This window comes from Lynx rufus, unplaced genomic scaffold, assembly GCF_022079265.1.
Source record: "Lynx rufus isolate CCGP_SWC_20201006 ecotype Redwood Valley unplaced genomic scaffold, mLynRuf1.p SCAF_14, whole genome shotgun sequence".
NCBI lineage: Eukaryota > Metazoa > Chordata > Mammalia > Carnivora > Felidae > Lynx > Lynx rufus.
The window spans coordinates 15,373,087-15,395,018 of NW_025814828.1; the positions used below are offsets into that span (position 1 = coordinate 15,373,087).

Below are 21,932 nucleotides of genomic sequence, written 5' to 3' on the forward strand. Positions count from 1 at the left end.
CGCAAAGAACAACAACAAATCACCATTACCACGAGAGAATGTTCAATTTTTTGATGACATAATGACTTCGTTCTTCAGTCCCCCGCACCAGCACTGATGGGCACAGGGTTTGGGTGTGAAGGTGGCAACTGACAACAAGGATGGCCCTCTCCGACTTGCCTGCTGTCTCTCTCTGGGATTTCCTTGATGGCTATTCGCACTTGGTTGCTCAGGTCTCTTCCGGCATACACGATCCCGTACGTGCCTTTCCCCAGCACGACCCTATCGCCGTTGGCATTGCGGTCATACTCATACTGAAGAAGGCAAAGCAACAGGATCAAAAAACACACAACTTACGGTGGAGCCCCATAAAAACCTACACATTGTCCTGCAAGTTTTTATTTATAAATAATGTTATCTGAGTCCCGGGCAGGTCACATTCCTTAGGTTATGCTATTTTCAATATGTAATGACTTTAAAAGGGTCATACTCAGTTACTCATATATTAACAACATGACTTTATGAAATGGAATCCAAGAAATTCAAAACTACGAGTCATAGGTAACCTCATGGGCTCAGCGTTGGGAGATTCTGCCCCACTTTAATGCTGCAATTTAAAAAGGCTTCTAAGCATGCCAAGAGCCCCAAAGAGGTGCCCTCCTGCATGATCCCTCATTACCTTCTCAGGAAACCGATCCTTTTCTGTAGCCCAGAGAAGAACTGAAGGTCGATAAAAATTAAAATTGTCTTAATACAAAGCACATAAGCAGGGCCTTCTGCCTTTTAGAAGAACAGACCTAGCACCAAACACACCGCACACATTCTGCCTATAATCGCCACTGCAGTTTTGTCCCCCCGATCTCATTATCGAAAGGTGTTGTACAGCTGCATTCTAGTTGGTCCTTTTCGATGATTAAAACCAACATATCTGTAGGCTGAGCCATACTTGTTCTTTTTTGTGATCCGCTGTGCATACTTACAGAAGTGCACAGAACGTGTGTGGGTTCCTTCCACACACACTTTGAAAGATACTCATGACAGTTAGGATCACTAACAGGTTCCCATCATGTCTGATTTAACCAGACATCAGCATGCTCCACAAAAGCCTTTTCTCTCACACCGTTTTCGGCCCCCACATCTGTTACCTTCAAAGTGCATCTCTTAGTTCATTTCCACAACAAACTTTGATTCTAAACTAAGAATTCAAGTACGTGAGTCAATGATTAAAATGAATCCTTTTGATATTTTCTGAAAGAAACCTCAAAGAATGAATTTCAAACTAACTTGATAGTAAAATACCATTAAGTTGTCATCAATGGGAGGACCTCAATTAGTGGCCAACCCGAATAATTGTGCAATATTTAAACACACGTCTAACACTGTGGTAACCGTGGACGAGAGCTGTGTTGCCCAGAAGAGCTCAGGGTTCTCACACCTGTCAGACTGGCAATTATCAAAAAGATAAGAAATAAGTGTTGGTGAGGATGTGGAAAAAAAGGAACCCTTGTACACTGTTGGGAAGGCAAACTGGTGCAGATACTGTGGAAAACAGTATGGAGGCTCCTCAAAAAACAGGGGTGCCTGGGTGGCTCACTTGATTAAGTATCTGACTCTTGATCTTGGCTCAGGTCATGATCTCGTGGTTCGTGAACCTGAGGCCTGCATCGGGCTCTGCACTGATGGCGTGCAGACTCCTTGGGATTCTGTCTCTCCTCTCTGCCCCTCCTCTGCTTGTGCGCTCTCTTGCTCTCTCTCAAAATAAATAAACTAAAAAAAAAAAAAAGTCAAAAATATAACTACCACATGATCCAGCAATTCCAATGCTGGGTATTTACCCAAAGAAAATGACAACACCAATTCAAAGAGATACATGCACACCTATGTTCACTGCAGTATTTACAGTAGCCAAGATATGGACACAACCCCATGCCCACCCGCAGATGAATGGGTACAATGAACTGACCAACTACTTCTCTTGTAGTCTCACAAACATTATTAATCAGCAGAGAAAACCCTATCCATATGTTGTACACAAAATAAAACTTTACTTTAGTCCATGCCAAATTTTTCTTAAATATTCCGGCTGAGAAGATCCCAAAGTAATGAGGTTCTTCTACAGACATATTCAACTTAATCTCTGAAAGTCACAGATAGTGATAGCTAGCTCATTCATTCTAGAGTATTTTTAAATAGGAAGGATTCTCACAAAAAATGGGATGTTTTCTTTCAGCATCAAAGACACAATAAATATTTTTTTCCATGTTCTAGGTCTTCTATGACTTACCTCTAAGGTGTCCCCATCGGTTTCCCCCTCCAGCTCCACTGTACTACCCATTGTGTTGCTTATCATCTCTTTGACCAAAGCGCAAAACCTAGAACAGCAAATGTCACAAAGATGCTAATTATCATCACTCATGCTCCATAGCTTTAACTTAGCCTTATTACATTAAACTGTGGTTACATAAAGGAAGTTTGTACAATTTCATGGAATAATCAACCTACTCCTTGATTTGACATAGTACCTTAATGACATAGTACCACTAAGGTACTATGTCAAATCTAGTTCAAATACTCAATGTGATACTTGAGTCCTCTCTATACAGGAGCCCCACCAACTGGTTGCCCAACTGAGGCCTGAACATCTCCAGTGACAGAGAACTCATTACCTCACAAGTTTGCTTATTCCGTAGACAACTTGATGAGAAGCTAAGCTTCTCATTGAGCAAAGACTCCTTTTAGGTGGGTCTCATCCACAGACTGCTTAGAATTAATCCCTTTTCTATGTAACAGTCCATTAGAAAAGTACATAAATTTACTAAATCCCTTTAAATCTTTCCTCCTTGTTCCCTCAATGTTTCCTCCAGGATTTGTTTTGAAGTCACTCCAGTAGCAGGTAATTCTTCAAAGGTGTCCCTGCATTACTCTCCTCGTCTGGCCCTAAGACCAGTGTTCCAGATGTGACCTAATCAGTGCTAAGGATAGTGGGATCATCGCCTCTCAAGTTGTCGACGCTCTAGTTCTTTGTAAACAGTAAGGTCTCAAGGAGAGGGGTGAGGAGGAAATGTGTAAGATGGCCTCATCATTCTCTTGACACAGATGAAGCTTAACATCAACTATTACCCCCAGGTCTTTCTCACGGATGCTGCTGGGCCACATCAGCCACTTCCGACATTTGTGCAGTTGTTTATTTACGTACAAGAGATTTGACTTGCAAAATTTTTATGGTTTTCTCACACGATCATAGGGAAGGGTATTGTATACTTCCAGATGATTTCCACAAAACGTTAAAACGTTATTTTCTGCAACCCATCCCACCTTTGCTTCTTCTAATCTCTGAAAGCTGGGAAAACCAAGAGTCAGACTTCTTAGGAGACATATGATACGAATTCACCAGAATAACTAGAATATAAAAGACATGACCATTTCTTGTCCATGTATGGAGCACGTGGAATGCTCGTGCACTGCTGCTGGAAGTGTGAAGTGATGCACCCGCTTTGGAAAGCATCAACCAAAGCTGAATATAAACCTGCCCTACATCCCAGTAACTCCAACTTCTAGGTATATACTCAACAGGAATTGGTATATGTTCACCAAAAGACATGTACAAGAAAGGTCACGGTAATTTTATTCATAATAGCACCAAACTAGAAACAATCTAAACGTTCACCACTAGAACAGACAGATTGCTGTATATTCACACAAAGGAATACTACACAACAATAAAAAGGATGAAATGGTACACAGATCATGGCTAAATCTAATGGATATTATTTTAAAAGAAATAAGTGAGGAAGAGTAAACACTTCATGGTTCTATTTATTTGAAGGTCAAGAACAGGCAAAACTAACCATTGGTGACAGAAATCAAAATAGTTACCACTGGAGGGGGGTTAATGACTGGAAAGGGGCACGAGCAACCTTCTAGGGTGCTGATATACCTAAGTGCACTTACACACTTCACTTCTATGTATGTTACACCTCAATTTAAATATTATGTAAATATGGAGTGCCTGGGTGGCTCAGTCGGTTAAGCGTCTGACTCCTGATTTTGGCTCAGGTCATGGTCTCATGGTTCACGGGTTCAAGCCCCACATCGGGCTCTGTGCTGACAGCACAGAGTCTGCTTGGGATATTCTCTCTCTTTCTCTCTGCCCCTCCCCTCACTCTCTCTTGCGCACTCTCTCAAAATAAATAAATAAACTTAAAAGAAGGAAGGAAGGAAGGAAGGAAGGGAGGAAAAAAGGGAGGGAGGGAGGGAGGGAGGGAGGGAGGAAGAAAAACCCGCCAGGAGCATCATGCTTACTGGTGAAAAACTGGATGCTTGCCCCCTGAGTTCAGGACATCCGCTCTTGCCACTTGTATTCAACAACTGCACTGGTCGGGCAATTAGGTAAGAAAAAGAAATAAAGGCATCCAGGTTGGAAAGGAAGAACTTTATCAATCTGCAGCACACATGATCCTGTATACAGAGAATCTTAAGAAATTCAATACGAAGTATGAGAACTGGGGTGCCTGGCTGGCTCTGTTTGGTAGAGCATGTGACTCTTGATCTCAGGGTTGTTTGAACTCCATCCTGGGTGTAGAGATTTAAAAAAAAATAAAATCATAGGGGCGCCCGGGTGGTTCAGTTGCTTAAGCGTCTGACTTCGGCTCAGGTCATGATCTCGCAGTTTGTGAGTCTGAGCCCCGCATCGGGCTCTGTGCTGACAACGGCTCAGAGCCTGGAGCCTGCCTCGGATCCTCTGTCTCCCTCTCTCTGCCCCTCCCACGCTCACACTCTGTCTCTCTCTCCCTCAGAATAAACAAACATTAAAAAAATTTTTTTAATCTTAAAAATAAAAATATTACAATCACTAAATGAGTTCAGCAAGTATATTTCTATATACTAGCAAGAAACACTCTGGAAAAGAAATTAAGAAAACTCCATTTGCAATAGCATCAAAAAAATAAAATACTTAGGTATATGGTTAACTAAAGAAGTATAAAACGTGTACACTGAAACTACAAAAAAACTGTCAAAAGAAATTACAGACCTAAACAAATGGATAGATGTGCCATGCTCATGGAATCGAAGGCTTACCGTGACATAATTAGAATGGCAACGCTTCTCAAATTGGTCTACATATCCATTGCAATGCCTGTCAAAATCATAGCTGCCTGCTTTGCAGAAATTGTCAAACTGATTCTAAAATTCACATGAAATGCAAGCACCCACGATACCCAAAGTAATTATCAAAAACAAGAACAAAGCTGGGAGGACTCACATTTCCTGATTTCCTAACTTACTACAAACCTACAGCAAGAAAGAAAATGTGGTACTGGCCCAAGAACAGATATACGGATCAATGGAATAGAAGTGTAAGTCCACAACTAAACTTTTCTGGCTATGGTCAATTGATTTTCTTTTTTTAAAACTTTTATTTATTTTGAGAGAGCGTGAGCAAGCAAGCACACACACAAGCAGGGGAGAGACGGAGAAAGGAGGAGAGAGAATCCCAAGCAGGCTCCGTGCTGTGAGCACAGAGCCCGATGTGGGGCTGGAACTCATGAATTGGAAGCTCATGACCTGAGCTGAAATCAAGAGTCTGTCGCTTAACTGACCGAGCCACCCAGGTGACCCTGGTCAATTGATTTTCTGAGCCTGCCAAGACCGTGCAGTGGGTGAAAGAATAGTCTTTTCAACAAATGTGCTGGATCAACCACATATCCACAAGCAAAAGAATGAAGCCGGACACCCTACTTTACACCATGTACAAGAATGAGCTCAAACTCGACCAGAGACCTAAATGTAAGAGCTAAAACTCTTAGAAGAAAAGAAGCACCATAAAAAACCTTGGCTTAGGCAAAATCTTACAGGACACCAAAAACACAAATCACAAGACAAAAAATAAATTGAACTGCATCAAAATTAAAACCCGTGCTGCAGAGAACATCATCAACAGTGAAAAAACCACCCGTAGAATGGGGTCGGGGAAGTTATTTGCAAATCACATATCTGGTAAAGGACTTGTATCCAGAACACGTAAAGAATCCTTAAAACCATTAACAAAAATACAAATAATGCAATTAAAAATGGGCAGTTGGGAGAAGCCTGGCAAACACCACTTTTCACCAGGTAAGCCAAGTTATTATCACCAGTAATGAGACAAAGATACTGTACAGATCCTGAAGTCGTGCATGAGAAGGACAGGACATCACTTCTGTGAGGTTCCTCCCCAAAATGCATGATGCTAATGTAATCGTGAGAAACAACAACCCCCAACTGAAGGGCTACACACGATCAATGGCCTGTACTCTTTGGAAGCATTAAGTCAAGAAAAACAAGGAAGCAATGATGAAGATAAACAGGGGCTACACAGATATGACCATTAAATGTCACATGATCGCGGATTGGAGTGCGGAGCTGAGAAAAAATCTTGTGTTTTGCTGTGAAAGACATTAGTTGGACAGTAAGTAAAAGGGGGATAAGGTTTGTAGATTACAGAACCATATCAATCTTAATTTCCTGATTAGATAGCTGTGCTGTGATTATACAAGTGAATGTTGTTTTTAGGAAATATGCACTCAAGTAGCGAGAGGGATGAAGCATTATGTCTGCAAGTTATTCCTCAGCAGTTCAGAACAAAAATAATCATATGCATATGGAGAGGAATGTAAAACAAATGTGGTAAAGGAGTAACACTGGAGAATTCTGGGTGAAACATATGGAAGTTCTTTGTACTGTTTCTCTGAAATTTTCTTTTATATGTATATACATATATATACATGTATATGTAGAGAGAGATCTATACGTATATATATACACATATATATGTATATATACGTATGTATACATATACACACATATATATGTATAGATCCATCTCTATATATATAGATATATAGAAATTTTATTATCAAATTAGTTTCCATACAACACCCAGTGCTCATCCCAACAGGTGCCCTCCTCAATGCCCACCACCCAGTTTCCCCTCTCTCCCACCCCCCATCAACCCTCAGTTTGTTCTCAGTATTTAAGAGTCTCTTATGGTTTGCCTCCTTCCCTCTCTGTAACTTTTTTCCCCCTCCCCCTCCCCCCGGTCTTCTGTTAAGTTTCTCAGGATCCACATATGAGTGAAAACATATGGTATCTGTCTTTCTCTCTGACTGACTTATTTCACTTAGCATAATACTCTCCAGTTCCATCCACGTTGCTACAAATGGCCAGATTAGAAACTTTCTTTTTTAAAATTTATTTAAAAAAAATTTAGCCTGCTTCAGATTCTGTGCCTCCCTCTCTCTCCACCCCAACCCACTCGCATTCTGTCTCTGTCTCTCTTAAAAATAAGTAAACATTAAAAAAATTTTTTTTTAATTTTAAAGTAGGCTCTGCACCCAATGTAGGGTTTGAACTCACGACCCTGACATTAAGAGTCACATACTCTACCAACTAAGCCAGCCAGGTGCCCCTTCTGAAACATTCTTATAGCTCTGAATGTTTTCCCAAAATAAAAAGTTTAAAACATTCTTTTAATTGGGTAAGGGATTTGAGCAGACCATTCTCCAAAGAAGATATATAAATGGCCGGTAAGCTCATGAAAAGACGCTCACTATCATCAGTCATTAGGGAAATGCAAATCAAAACCACAATCAGATTCTACCTACTGCCCACTAGGATGGCTATAATCAACAGGACAGACAATAACAAGTGTAGCAAGGATGTGGAGAAACTAGAACTTTCGTACACTGCTGACGACAATGTCAAGTGGGAAAACAGTCTGGCAGTTCCTCAAAGGTTAAAGAGAGAGTTACCTAAGACCCAGTAAGTTAGCTCCAAGAGAAATGAAAACACAGGTCCATGCAAAAACTTGCACGTTAAGGTTCACAGTAGGATTATTTATAATAGCCAACAAGAGGAAATAGCCCAAGTGCCTTTCAAATGAATAGTTAAATCAAATATATCCATACAATGGAACAATGATCAGCCACAAGAAGAATGAAGCACCCACACAAGCTACAACATAGATGAACCATGGGAATATAATAAGTAAAAAATGTGAGACACAAAAGACCACATATGATATGATTACATTTATATGAAATGTCAAGAAAAGGCAAATCCAGAGACAGAAAGTAGATTAGTTTTTGCACAAGGCTGGGGTTAGGGGGGTTAGGGCGAGGGAAAATGGGGAGTAAGTGTTAACGGACACCAGGTTTCTTTTGGGGGTCATGAAAATATTCTAAAATTAGAACGTGGTGATGGTGGCAAAACTGGGAATTTATTAAAAAAGACTGAATTGTACACTTTCAATGGGTACACTGCATGGTATGTGATTCTTCCCTCAATGAAGCTGTAAAGGTAACTTTTTTAAAGTTAAAATTTCAGAAAAGGCAAATATTTTTCACAACAAAGATCCTTAAAACTGATTTGCCACATGGGGCACCTGGGTAGCTCAGTCAGTTAAGCATACAACTCTTGATTTTGGCTCAGGTCCTGATCTCAGAGTTGTGAGATCGAGCCCCACATTGGGCTCCCTGCTGGGCGTGCACCCTGTTTAAGGTTCTCTCTCTGCCTCTCTCTCTGCCCCTCCCCTGCTCACACTTTCTCTCCCTTAAAAAAAAAAGTGAATTGCCATAATTAGTTTGCAAACACCTCAATCAGCTGTAACTTACCTACTACACTGGTCTTCAGTGGAGAAGTAGATTTGAAAGTCATCAGAATTATCATGGACATAAAGAAAACAACACCGTTCATCAAACTTTGATATGCTGTAAAATTGGAAAAACATAAGAATGCTTACCATATGTAAGTTATGATAACCCTTGTAAATTTTTCAGAAAAATCTAGTAATAGATTTTCTTCCATTTTGCAAATTTGAAAGATTCATTAATATTTTAACAGATACCCTCCAAATTTGACTTCTGTTTCTCTATGAAAATTTTACTAGCAGGGACATTGGTCTTGCCTATGTTTGTATTCTCGAGAACTTACCATATATGCAGTGCTAAACAAAGCACAGAGCAGCAAGAAAGGGAAAGAAATATGATCTCTGTCCTCAAAAGTTTAGAATTTCACACAAAAGACAGGAAGTTTATTTGTGAGATAACGTATTATGGTACCAAAGGAATTACTAGACTTGAAAAGTATCAGGACAGAGTATTTGTGGCCACACAAGGGAGGCAGAAATAAACATGGCATCTTAGCTCAAGAAAGGCATTAAATGTATATAAATGGCCGGTAAGCTCATGAAAAGACGCTCACTATCATCAGTCATTAGGGAAATGCAAGGTCCACTTCCATGTAAGGTTGGGATCTGACTCTACAGTGCCTGCCTTAGTCGATGTTCAGGTTTCCTGGACATACCCAGTGACAGAAAATCCCCATACTCCATCTGCTGATGGACTTAACTGCTAGAAAGTTCTATACCTACACTGGGCCAAAGCCTACACAATGGCCCTCATTTAGCCAGGTGGCACTATGGAAAAGCCCAAATTCTCTTCAAACGATGCCACTGTATCTTGCCCTAAGTTATCTCTTCCTGAGATCCCCAGCTTCTTTAGCCATTCTTCCTGTGTTCAGGGATTATGTGACAAATAATGAGTTGAAACAGCAATAGTACAGGGAGATTAAAAAAAATTAAAACTAGGTTATACATAAATTTTGAAAACCAATTTGTAAAGGAACTACCACGGTTAGTTGGGTAGCACTGGGAATGTGCAACACATGTTCTTTGTGTCACCTTGGTTCCAGGTTCTGATTCTCACCCCAGGCCCTTTGCACATCCTTGTTGATGAGTGAATGGCAGCAAGAGATAGATCCATGAGAAGGCACAAACAAAAGGTTCTTAAGTACATGTTCTTATACCACTTAGTTTCTGGAGTAATAAGATTTTCAAAATGTTCAACACTTTTTGGATTTTATTTTTGGAGCAGCATTGCTCAAATTCACTACCCTGTTCTTAAATTATTTCCCCTCCCTTTAAAGTGACAAAAACATTCGATTTTAAACAGTGATATGTCTAGAATAGGATCGTACCATGTCTAGAGGTAACAGGGGATTCATTCAGTGGCCTGTGGTCTTACAATCAGAGAAAGGACATACAGTTATAATCTGAGCCCTTAATTTAATGGAAACTATGAAGAAACAGAGTGTTAGAGTGACCTTGTCAAGGTCAAACAGTGAAAGAGGGATTAGAACTCACATCTGCTTCAGAGCCGCTCCTACCCTTGGTCGTGCTGAGAGAGTGAGGCTCAGAGTGCAGCCACAAGGGTCACCAAATGGTCACCACCCCTGGTCCAAAGAGCAAGCACCGTACCTCTCCTTGGACTACACCACCTCTCCCCCAGCTAATAACAATTCCCTTGGCTCCGTTACTCTGCTCAGGAGACCCCAACCAAGTGTCATTACCAAGTAACTCCTTCTTGGTAGAAGTACAGATCTCTAGGTTTCTGGGTTTTCCTGAGCACTTGAACATCAACGGCTTAAACAAGAAACACTTTCTCTTTCTAGAGATACAACTTCATTTTTAAAGAAAAGTTTGAGACAAGAGAGTTTTAGTCTATGGATACCACAAAAAGCTACTGTGTTACAACAAGCCAAGAAGCCCTGACTAGCAGCACATGAGCAAGGGTTACAAAAGAGCTCATAGTCTATTTCGGATTGTTAAAAATGAAAATATCACATATTATAAATAAGTGGAAACGTTAAAGTAATAAAACACTATCATTATCACCTGTATTAAAACAATAATTCCATTTTTCCTTATGTTCGTTCTTACCTTATTCCCCTAATGGAAGAAGCTGTAAAGTTCCATTCATGAATTTGTTTCTGTAGGTTTTAAAGACAAAAGTCAGTAGAGCTTGATTTTTTTCCACGCAAAAAAATTTTGGGGGGTTTCATTCTCAGGTCACTTTTGCTATTTTACTTTCAATAGAGATTTATAAGTTAGAGCAATATATTTTATATAACTTGGAAGACCTGAAACACTTTCTAAAAATTTAGGTATCCTAAAAATTCATTTGTATCTTTAATCCAGTTTAGAGCAAATGATCTAAATTTGAAAGAGTATAAGCACAGAGTAAACACACACTGAATGGACTTTCATCTTCTGTCGACATACCAGGAAAACTTGAAAATGAGTTTGGGAACAGCCCACCTAAGTTGAGTGACCTGTGAAAATGTTTGCAGAAGCAAGACTGTGGCAGACTCCAGTCAGTGTTCTCCAATCTTTCTTTCTGTCCCTGGGCACACAGCTGGAATGCATTTCCCAGCCACCCCTGCAGCTAGGTGGGGCCACAGGATGAGGTTCTGACCAACGGGGTCTAAGGAGGAATGATGTGCTCCACCTGTGGGCCGGGCTCATAAAAACCTCCCCAGCCACCCTCTATTCCGCTACAGGGAACGGAGACTCTGCCAACCTGGATGTGACACAAAGCACAGATAAAGCACAAATATTTGGGGGCTACTGGATTTCAGTCTGTACGTGACAGATTTTTTAAAATAACTGTTCCCTCCCTCCACTGCCATTCCACACACGTCATAGACTTTGCACAAAGCTAAGCCTCAAAAGAAATATCTGAAATCCTTTTCAGAAGAGCCAAAGGCTACAATACCGATACATCACAACAATGGACAATCATTTAAAATAAGAAAATACATTTGGTTGGCCTGAACAATGTCATAAGTGACCAGCTCAGCCCCCAAGAGAAGTGTCAGAGCCCAATGACTGAGCATATGGCTTAGGAGAATAGCCATGAGCAGTGGGGTGACAAGTTACCTGCCATCCTGGAGGAACGACAACAGGAACAACGGGAAATATGGCCCTCAATGGGAGAAGATCCATTCAGAGGTGTTGATTAAGCACCTACTATGTGCTGGGTAAGTACTGTGGACATAACAGAAAACAAAACTCCTGCCCTCATGGAGCTTCCATTCAAGTGAGGAGAGAGGAAAAATAAATTAAGTAGTAACTTAATAGGACAGAGGACGAAAAGCACCACAATGCCAAATAGAACCAGGAAGGACATCGAGGTGGGGCAGGAGTCATGATGTTAAACTGGACGTTCCGTGAAGGCATCTCTGATGACGTTTGAGCAGTAGGCTAAAGCAGGTGAAGGCCTGAACCATGTGGATATCTGGGGGGGAAAGAACAGTCCCAGGCAGCGGGCACAGCAAGTGCAAAGGTCCTGAGGCAGCAGTGTCCTGGCATGTTTGGGGACCAGCCAAGAGGGGAGCATGCCTGGAGCGAGTGACTGAGGGGAGTGGGTGAGGAGGCTGGAGAGCTCACGACAAAGATCATGCAGGGCCTAGGAGACCATCATCAGGACCTCAGTTTCTACTCTATAGAAGACGGGAACCAGTGAGGGCTGTGAAAGATGAAAGCATATGCTAATACGAAAGCCAGCACACTGGACCCAACCATGTAGAAAGACTGAGCATATTTCAGAGTTCTATTCAAAGTCACTGAAAGAAGGCAGTGGTGGAGAGCAGGAGCCTACCTTCGGATTAGGGTACAGAAACAGGAACCAGGACAGATTCAAGACAGCCTTGGGCCACCTACCTATACCTTCAAGAGGCTGCATGTGCATAAAAAGCTCAGCCACAGGGGCACCTGGGTGGCTCAGTTGGTTGAGCGTCTGACTTCAGCTCTGGTCGTCATTAACAGTTTGTGAGTTCAAGCCCCCCACCAGGCTCACTGCTGTCATCGCACAGCCTGTTTCAGATCCTCTGTCCCCCTCTCCCTCTGCCCTTCCCCCGGTGGTGCGCTCTATCGCAAGCATTAAAAAAAAAACAACAACAAACCTCAGCCACAGGAGTTTTTGAAGTATTCCCAGATGGCAGGTTTACTGTGAGGTAGCTTTATGGAGCTTCTTGATTGGGGAGGAAGATTTGCTGGCTAAGAAGCAAACAACACACACTCCTCTTTCCCTTTCTATCATAACCAATGGGCATTTGAGGTACCGGCTTTGTAGATACTATGGATATGAAACATACAAGTCCTGCATGGGCTTGCAGAGCACTTGGGGAGACATTCTCAAAAACCGATGGGGCGCCTGGGTGGCGCAGTCGGTTAAGCGTCCGACTTCAGCCAGGTCACGATCTCGCGGTCCGTGAGTTCGAGCCCCGCGTCGGGCTCTGGGCTGATGGCTCGGAGCCTGGAGCCTGCTTCCGATTCTGTGTCTCCCTCTCTCTCTGCCCCTCCCCCGTTCATGCTCTGTCTCTCTCTGTCCCAAAAATAAATAAACGTTGAAAAAAAAATTAAAAAAAAAAACCGATCAATAAGCAACAGGAAATACTGTGTACACGATACAGGCAAGAAGGTAGCCTACAGTGAGTGAAAGGGGCGGGAGGGTGGTTAGAGACACCTCGGCAAAGTTGGAACTTGGGTCACTGGAAGAAGAAATTACACGGAATAAGGATGACGGAAGTGCACATGTGAGCCCCTGTGGGCCAGCTCAGGGGACAATGAGAGGGCGGGATTATACAGGGGGTTTGACACTCAGTACGAGAGTGTGAGTTTTAATCTGGAAAGCCATGGGATCCAGTAATGGTTTGGGCCAGTACAAGTGTTTTAAAATTATTATGAAAGTTCTGAATTGAAATACACCATACATTCACAAAAGGGCACAGTGATTGTCACAGTCCATTTCCACAAAATGAATACTTGTTGTAACCAGCATTTAAATCAAGAGACATGGGGCACTGGGTTGCTCAGTCGGTCGAGCATCTGACTCTTGATTTCAGCTCAGGTCATGATCCCAGGATCGTGGGATCGCTCCCACTGTTGGACTCCACGGTGAGCGTGAAGCCTGCTTAGGATTCTCTCTTACCACCCCCCCACCCCTCTGTTCCTCTGTGTGTGCTCCTCTCCTGCACACACACACACTCTCTCATGCTCTAAAAATCAATCAAGAGACAACATGAGCAGCAGCCCAGAAACTTCCCTCATAACCCCCCCATCTCTAGTCATCCGAGAGTAGAAACGGCAACTTCTGCCTGTTCTGGAATATTATGTGAATGAAATTGTGAAGCCTGCACTCTCTTGGATGTGCAAGTGGGGTTTTTCATGAAGCATCTGGTAGTGGAAGTCAGGGTGGCTGCGCAGGGTCTGACCCAGTGGCCTGGTGGGTCACCTGGCACGGACTACCGTCTCCATCATGAACGCAGGGGCAGTTTTCCTCCCATCCCGAGCCTCCCGTTTCAGCAGCGTCCTCATCCTTTTGGAAAGGGGATATTTTCCCTCTGAATCATGAGGAAATGGACTCAAGACTACAGCTTTCCATGTCGGGGTCAGAAGCTCCCAGGAAGAGTTTCCTGGGAGCAAGAGCCAGGGTGGGCTATGGAGAAACGGGCCAGGAAGCCAGAGGTGGGGACAGGCCTCCAGGGTTCCCCCCACCCCGGGCGCCTCAGCACCTGCCCTCCTACTCCCAGAATGCAGACCTCTGAGGGAGGAATCTTGGGCATCTGGGACAATTCTGTAGACTCTGGACGTGTCTGTCCTGTGGCTCTCTTACATAAGCATAAAAGGTGGCGAGGACGACGACAGAGCTTTCCCCAACAAGCAGCCCTACCTGCGTGGTCAGCGCTGGTGGCTACTATGTGCCCGGTGGTGACTCTGGAGCATGAGAGTTGCTGAGGGGGCAATGCTGCATTTGTCCCCACGCCGGGTAGCCTACTTTTGCACTGTTGCACTGGGTGCCACTGGTGCCGGTCTAGGAAGGCCAACTGTGCACACCTCCTCCCAACCCCACGTTTGCAGACCCACCGGACGTGGCTTGAAACTGGCCACGGTGGGAGTAGTTACACCGCAGAAACCGCCAAACGCCACGGGTCAGCCCTCTGCTCCCATGCCCCCTGGAGAGCCGGCTGTTAAACATTTACCAGCAGAAGTTTCTGAATCCTTGGCTAGCAAACCAGAACTGAATTTCTCTGACAGCAGTGTGGTCCGCCAGTACGCGACAGAACACCGTGCACGTGCGTGATCTCTCCCTGCTGGGCACAGCCCACCGGGAGAAGACGCAATGCCGTGGAGAAATGTCGCCCTCACTCCAGGCGAATCTGCTGGCTTTTACAGCCTGCAGAATTTCAAAAATGCAAATGCAGGCAAAAGCAAAAGCTTCCTCTCAAAGAAAAAAAGGCAATTTATATTTCCCTCAGACGTTTGTTCTGACAACTACAAGCACTTGTGCAAAACATTTCATCAGTCAGGGAAAACTAGCATTTGCTGCTTATATAGTTCTTTTCCATTTCTTATTACAGACTATATACAAAGTAAAACATTTACAACTAGGGAGACAGTATATGTACCCATGGAAATTTCCGTTAAGGGCCAGCAACCATTAAAGGATTCAAATAAAATGGGCAAAGTGTGCAGAATTCCAGGAGACCAAAAACATTTGGCTCTAAAAGTCTGAGGAGTCACTTGAATAACATTGGTTTTTTACTCCAAGTACTTGTCAAAATAGGAGGTGTTTTGTGCGTACATCAATGGAATACTGAGGTCACAGACCAGAATTTTGAAAACCCTCTCGTATCAGAGTGGCATCAATGACACAAGGCAAACAAGCAAGGTCTGTCTCTAGTACAAGAACTCCAACATCAGAAGCGGGGTGCTTCCTGGGGGTGGGTACTGGAGGGGGGCACAGAGGGGGCGTAAGCCAGGCTTTGGGGGTAGTGGGGTCTGACGTTCTCTTCCTTGGCCACGCTGGTTACTCAGGTGTGTTCACTTGGCAAAAATCCATCAAACTGTACATTTATGACTGATGTGCTTTTCAGTGTCTATGACACTTCCATAAAAGGTTAAAAACAACCAAAGAGGCAAATTTAACAGAACATCTCCATTCTTCAAAGGAGCTCTAGCTGTTTGAACACCATGTGTATATTTTATTTTGGCCTTTTCTTTTGCAGTATTTAAACTAACACACACAGTGGAGCAAACCAAAGAAACCAACAACCCCAAGCACATCAGAGCAGCTCATGTCCCCTAATGGCTGCTGACTCTGATGAACGAGGTCGCTACACTGTTAAATCTTAGAAAAGTTACTGGCTTACACTTGTGCTGTGGACCGAATGTTTGTGCCTCCACAAATCAGCTGTCGAAACCCCAATGTGAAGGCACTGGGAGGTGGGACCTAGGGGAGGCAATCAGGTCATGAGGGTGGAGCCCTCGTGATGGGATTAGTGCTCTTATTAAAGGAGACACAAGGAAGACACTTCTTCACCATGTGAGGACACACCAAGAAGAGGGCCTTCACCAGAACCCGACCATGCGGGCACCCTGTCCTCATACTCCCAGCCCTCAGAACTATGAGAAATATTCTTTAAGCCCTTAGCCTACGGTGTTCTGTTATAGCCGCTCAAGGGTACTAAGGCAACTTGAGATTTCGTGTCCCTTTTTTTTTTTTTAACATCTTTACTGAGGTATAATAGACAAAGAAGTGCACATATTTAATGCACATAATTTGATGAGTTTGGACATATTCAAACACCATAATCAAGGTAATATCCATGTCTAACACCTCCCGAAGTGTCCTTGTGTCCCTTGGTTTTAGTTTCGTGTGTGTGTGTGGGGCGGGGGTGGCGGATAAGGACACATGAGAATTACTCTCTTAAACCGTGAAGCACGCACAGTGCTGGATTGTTCACTCCGGGCGCCACAGCGTACAGCACACATCCGCAACTTCTGCATCCAGAAGGCGGACTTCATACCAGCCGAACGATGGGGAGGTGCCGTGTCGTGACTATTTCTGATAAGGAATTTCTTACACGATTTTGAGCCTCCGCTTATTCTCCCATGTTGCATTTCATTGTTGAGGATACTGTTTACTTTTACCTGATGAAGACCTAATTGCTCACACTCTTATTTCCAAGAGAAAAATCCCTCTTTGCCTAGTTAATGGCAGAAGTCCCCCCACGCTCCATGAGAACATATACATAGTGAACAGACCCACATAATGAATGCACTTGTCAAAGGTGCTGGATCTTTTCATGACTAAAAATATTTCATTCAAGAAAAGAGCTGAAGAAGTACTTTAGACACACAGAGACAAAAATATAGCTACTACCACAAAACATCAGGCCTGGCCCAGCATTTCTGTGATCTCTTTAGCGGGCAATTAAAATGTTCCCTCTCCTATATCCTTGGTGTGAATATAAATTGAAATGGGACAAATATGCCAGTAGCTCTCAAATTTTAAATATATGTGGTCTTTAAAACCAGCAAGTCCATTTCTGGGAATCTCTGCTCCTGAAACAATCTATAGGAGTGTGCAAGGTGACACCGCCAGGACGTACACCGACGCATCCATCATCAGCTAGAGTGCACAGGTGAGGCTGAAAGGTGCACTGCAGGAGACTGGGACCATAATTTACAGTTCAAGCATACTCAGAAATGGACCACCATGATACAGGAATATGGGGAATATTCCAACCAAAAACATCAGGGGGATCATTGTGTGCTATATGGAAATAATGTCTAAGATGTGAGAATCAGGGGCGCCTGGGTGGCTCAGTGGGTTAAGCGTCTGACTTCGGCTCAGGTCATGATCTCACGGCTCGTGAGTTCGAGCCCCGTGTCGGGCTCTGTGCTGACAGCTCAGAGCCTGGAGCCTGCTTCATGTTCTATGTCTCCCTCTCACTCTGCCCCTCCCCTGCTCGTGCTCTCTCTCTCAAAAATAAATAAACATTAAGATGTATGAATCAGTTAAAAAAGAGTAAGATGCAAAATAATAAATATATACTGTATGATCTCACTTTAACAAAAATACTCTCTCTATGTATATATACACACACGCACGCACAAACATATATATAAAATGTACGCATGTATAGGGGGACCTAGGTGGCTCAGTTGGCTAAGTGTCTGACTTCGGCTCATGTCATGATCTGACAGCTCGTGAGTTCGAGCCCCACATAGGGCTTTCTCCTGTCAGCGCAGAGCCCGCTTCAGTTCCTGTCTCCCTCTCTCTCTGCCCCTCCCCAGCTTTTGTCTTGTTTCAAAAATAAAACATCAAAAAAATTAAAATAATAAATATATGCACGTATACACACTCTTACACATACATAAGGCAGTGCAGAGAATGGTACGGATGAACATCCACCAAGTCAGTGGGGATGGGAATAAGGACAGGGTCTGGGGGATTTGGAGGGACTTTCCCACTACTCCTTATCCACTTCCTCAGGGTGTAACTTCTTTTTTCCACACTGTATTCATTTGCATAAACATACACAAAGTCATACCCACACATGTGTACACAAAGAAACATCAAATGGAAAAACCAGCATCCTCTCTCCCATCTGTGATTATACCCTCTTGCACTCACAGATCTTACCAGTCAGGCACGGGTACCTATTCTTTCAAGTACTGCAACACAGACCCTCCTACTTGAATACCAAATTTCTGATTCAATAGCACAGAAGCGAGAGACAGCTATGGAAGATTTTTTTCTTACCATTTCTGTGGGTGAGACATGCCACAGGAAAACCGTCTTCTCCTCAGCGTCACTGTTTATAGAAACATATGAAGGCTGGTAGACTTTGGTTGGTTCTATCACCAGCACCTGAAAGGACAGATTTCTGTGATGCACAGGAATATCCCAGACAGGTCACTCTGCCCAGTGAGCAAGTGGGAAGTGCTGTACTCCACAAATACTCGAGGACCTACTGTGTGCCAATACTACTCTAGGGCCCAGGGATACCGCAATCTTGACAGTAGTCCCTTCCCCACGGCGGGGGAGGAGTCTATGCTCTAATGGGGCACACAAGAAACAAACATATAGGGGCATGGAATACGGTCACCTATACGGCTGTGAAGCAAACATGACAGAATAAAGGTGGGGCGAGCACTTTAGATGGGGTGGCCAAGAAAGGCCTGCCCAACAAGGTGGCAGAGAAGAAAGAGGGAGGCTACAGTTTTTGAGAGAAATGAAGCAAACTGGATGATCTGTGAGGTGTCCAAGTCTATGAAACATCCAAGGGAATGAAGAGTGAGGTGACATTCCATGAGTAGTGTTTTATTGCTGGGGGAGAGGGAGAGGAAGGAGATGGGGAGAAAGGAGACAGGGAGAGGGAGGGGGAGGGGGGAGAGAGAATGAATGGCTTTCCAAAGCAAATACAGCAACCTAATTAAGAGTGTTAAATCTAGGTAGAGATTACACAAGTGTCTGTTATTTTTTTGTCCCTTTCAATAGGTTGGAAATATTTCATAATTAAAAGAAGATTTTAAAACTTAGTACCCAAGAACAAAATCATTATCATAATCATTTCAAACAACTTAATCTCTATTAGCAGTTTAATGAAATTCCTGAACACAGCATGTTCACAAAATCTCATGGCATAAATACAAAATACAATTATGTCAAGTTCAATGTCTAGGATGCTTACGTATCTTACTTACGACTCCTTATAATATGGTCATAAAATTGAAACAAAAACTTAATGAAAAGCTAATAGCCATTTTGCTTTGCAATAACATTTTAAAAATTAATTAGTGGTATTGGAGGCAAACCAAAGCTCAATGGGAAACAGCGTCAAATTCCAAAATTTTACTATTAGTCTTGCACTGATTTAGAACAGGGTATCTCCACCTTGGTATTGCTGACATTTGGGGCCAGACGATTTTATGTAGGGGGAGGGGCTATACTATGCACTGTGGGATGTCTGGTGGCACCCCTGGCCCTCGCCAGGTGCCTGCCACTCGCTAGGTGCCAGTAGCAATACCTGCTTCGCAGCTGTGACAACCAAAAATGTCTCCAGATATGGCCAGATGTCCCCCGGGAGACAAAATGATTCTGTCAAGAACCACTATGTTAGAGGGCAGAGCCAACTTGTTCTAGTGAGCTGATCTATCCCTGGCTGATTCCACCAAAGAATGATGGGTATCTTCACATTTTCAACAACTCTAAGGTTTTCTCCCTTTCAGAGTATTCAATAATTAGCACCAATCCCCAGTTTCTTTGGCTCTATCTGAAAGAAATGGATTTAGCATGACTTACTGGAAATCTGAGTCCATTAGCAACTTCATTTGTTGCCTCAAATATTATATCTAGCCAGAAGTTAAGCCGTTCTTGCCTGGGTGAATGTTCAATAATGGGTTTCCTGAAGCGCTGAATTAATAACAAGTTCTGAACTAATGATCGGAGGTACCTGGAAAAATCACAAGCCCAATAAATTAGATCCTTCAAGAAATGGAATTCAATTCTACTCCCTTTAAAAGAGGTTCCCCAAAAGCTTAATTTACTTAAATTCACAGTGTGTAGTGAGTGCTTCTTCATCATTTGGCAGCCACACACTTAATCAAAAGAAGCCCGAACACCGGGCAAAATAAGTTGGTCCAACAAAATCATACATTATGGCTTTTCACCAACATTGGGCTAATGGTATTCCAAGTGTAGACACCGGCAGACATTTTCTAACAACTACCTTAATAACAATGTAGTTTGAAATTCAAAGCAATTACAGGGGCGCCTGGGTGGCGCAGTCGGTTAAGCGTCCGACTTCAGCCAGGTCACGATCTCGCGGTCTGTGAGTTCGAGCCCCGCGTCAGGCTCTGGGCTGATGGCTCAGAGCCTGGAGCCTGTTTCCGATTCTGTGTCTCCCTCTCTCTCTGACCTTCCCCCGTTCATGCTCTGTCTCTCTCTGTCCCAAAAATAAATAAACGTTGAAAAAAAAATTAAAAAAAAATAAAATAAAAAAAAAAGAAAAAAAGAAGAAATGAAATTCAAAGCAATTACAAAATGACAAAATTTCAAACTCACAGTCTTTTTTAAATCAACCTTTCTATTTTCAGGTAATTGTAGATTTACGTATGCTTGTAAGAAATAATACAGAGATCCCATGTAACCTTGGGCCTGGTTTATACCAAGGATGACAGCTTATAAAATTCTAGAACAACATCACAAGCAGAATACCAACACGGACACAGTTAAGATAGAAAACATTTTCACAGTCACAAGGGTCATGCTTCCCTTCTATAGACATGCCATTTTCCTCCCATCCCTCTCTTCTCCTCCTTGACCCCAGACAATCACAAATGTGAAACTCATCGAATTTTTTTTATTAGATCTGACCAGGTAGGTTTTGAAGTTACGAGGTCTTCAATCTCCCCACTTCTTTACTGTCTTCAGGCCAACTGAAGTTTCTGAAACATAGCTGTTGGGCAGTGGTGGTCACATCACCACTGGTAGTGAATGGGGATGGAGCACTGAAGGACTGAAAGCACTGGACTACTAGGTTGCTCTTTGAGGATAAAGTCTGGGGCTGCTCCGGGAAGGCACACGGCTAGACTCTGACTGACTTGCTTTCTGACAGTGAAGGGTTAATTCAGTAGGCCTGGGTCCTCCAAACTCTACACATTCCAAGGAAGGTCTGGCTCTTGACTGGCTTCTGGGACATTGCCTCTAAGCCCTTGGGACATCCAGCCTGATAAGAGTGTTTTTGCTTACCTGGGGCCTTGGGCCATGCTGTATCAGTGCCATATCTACAGAGGCTGGGGACTCAGTGGGGACTCAGTGACTAAGGTCAACTACATGGGTGCTCCATGCTTACACGACTGAACCCCCATAAGACCCTGAACACCGAGACTTGGTGAGCTTCCCTGGTTGTCAATACTTTGTACATGTTGCCATACATTGTTGCTAGAAGAAGTAAGCACTGTCCATGTTACTCTGCTGGGTGAGGACAACTAGAAGCTTGTACCTACTCTCTCCTGGACTCTGTCCTACGTGCCTTTTGCCTTTGCTGATTTCAATCTGTGTAATTTTATTGTAATAAACCTTAGCCATGAGTACGACAGCCTTCCTGAGTTCTGTGAGTCTTTCTAGCGAATCATGAAGCTCAGGGTGGTCTCGGACCTACAATATCAGGTCCCAACGCTGTAAGTCAGTGTAGGTACTAATGTAATTAGAACGTATTCAAGGCTTGGCTGTCGCCTCCCTGGAGTCGGGTCTGTCTAGCTCAGGTGCAGCAATGCACTTTAA

General features: G+C 43.2%; 1 protein-coding gene across 1 annotated transcript in view; it reads right to left on the bottom strand.

Moving 5' to 3' along the window:
- The window catches only part of MAP3K15 (mitogen-activated protein kinase kinase kinase 15), a 124,066-nt gene that overhangs the window by 27,867 nt on the left and 74,267 nt on the right, over window positions 1-21,932 (bottom strand). Inside the window, exons 10-15 of the mRNA XM_047075973.1 lie at window positions 19,950-20,100; window positions 18,408-18,515; window positions 10,736-10,785; window positions 8,631-8,726; window positions 2,264-2,351; window positions 160-293 (exon numbers count right to left, since the gene is read on the bottom strand). Of these exons, the coding sequence (XP_046931929.1) occupies window positions 160-293; window positions 2,264-2,351; window positions 8,631-8,726; window positions 10,736-10,785; window positions 18,408-18,515; window positions 19,950-20,100 (627 nt within the window). The remainder of the gene's footprint in view (window positions 1-159; window positions 294-2,263; window positions 2,352-8,630; window positions 8,727-10,735; window positions 10,786-18,407; window positions 18,516-19,949; window positions 20,101-21,932) is intronic.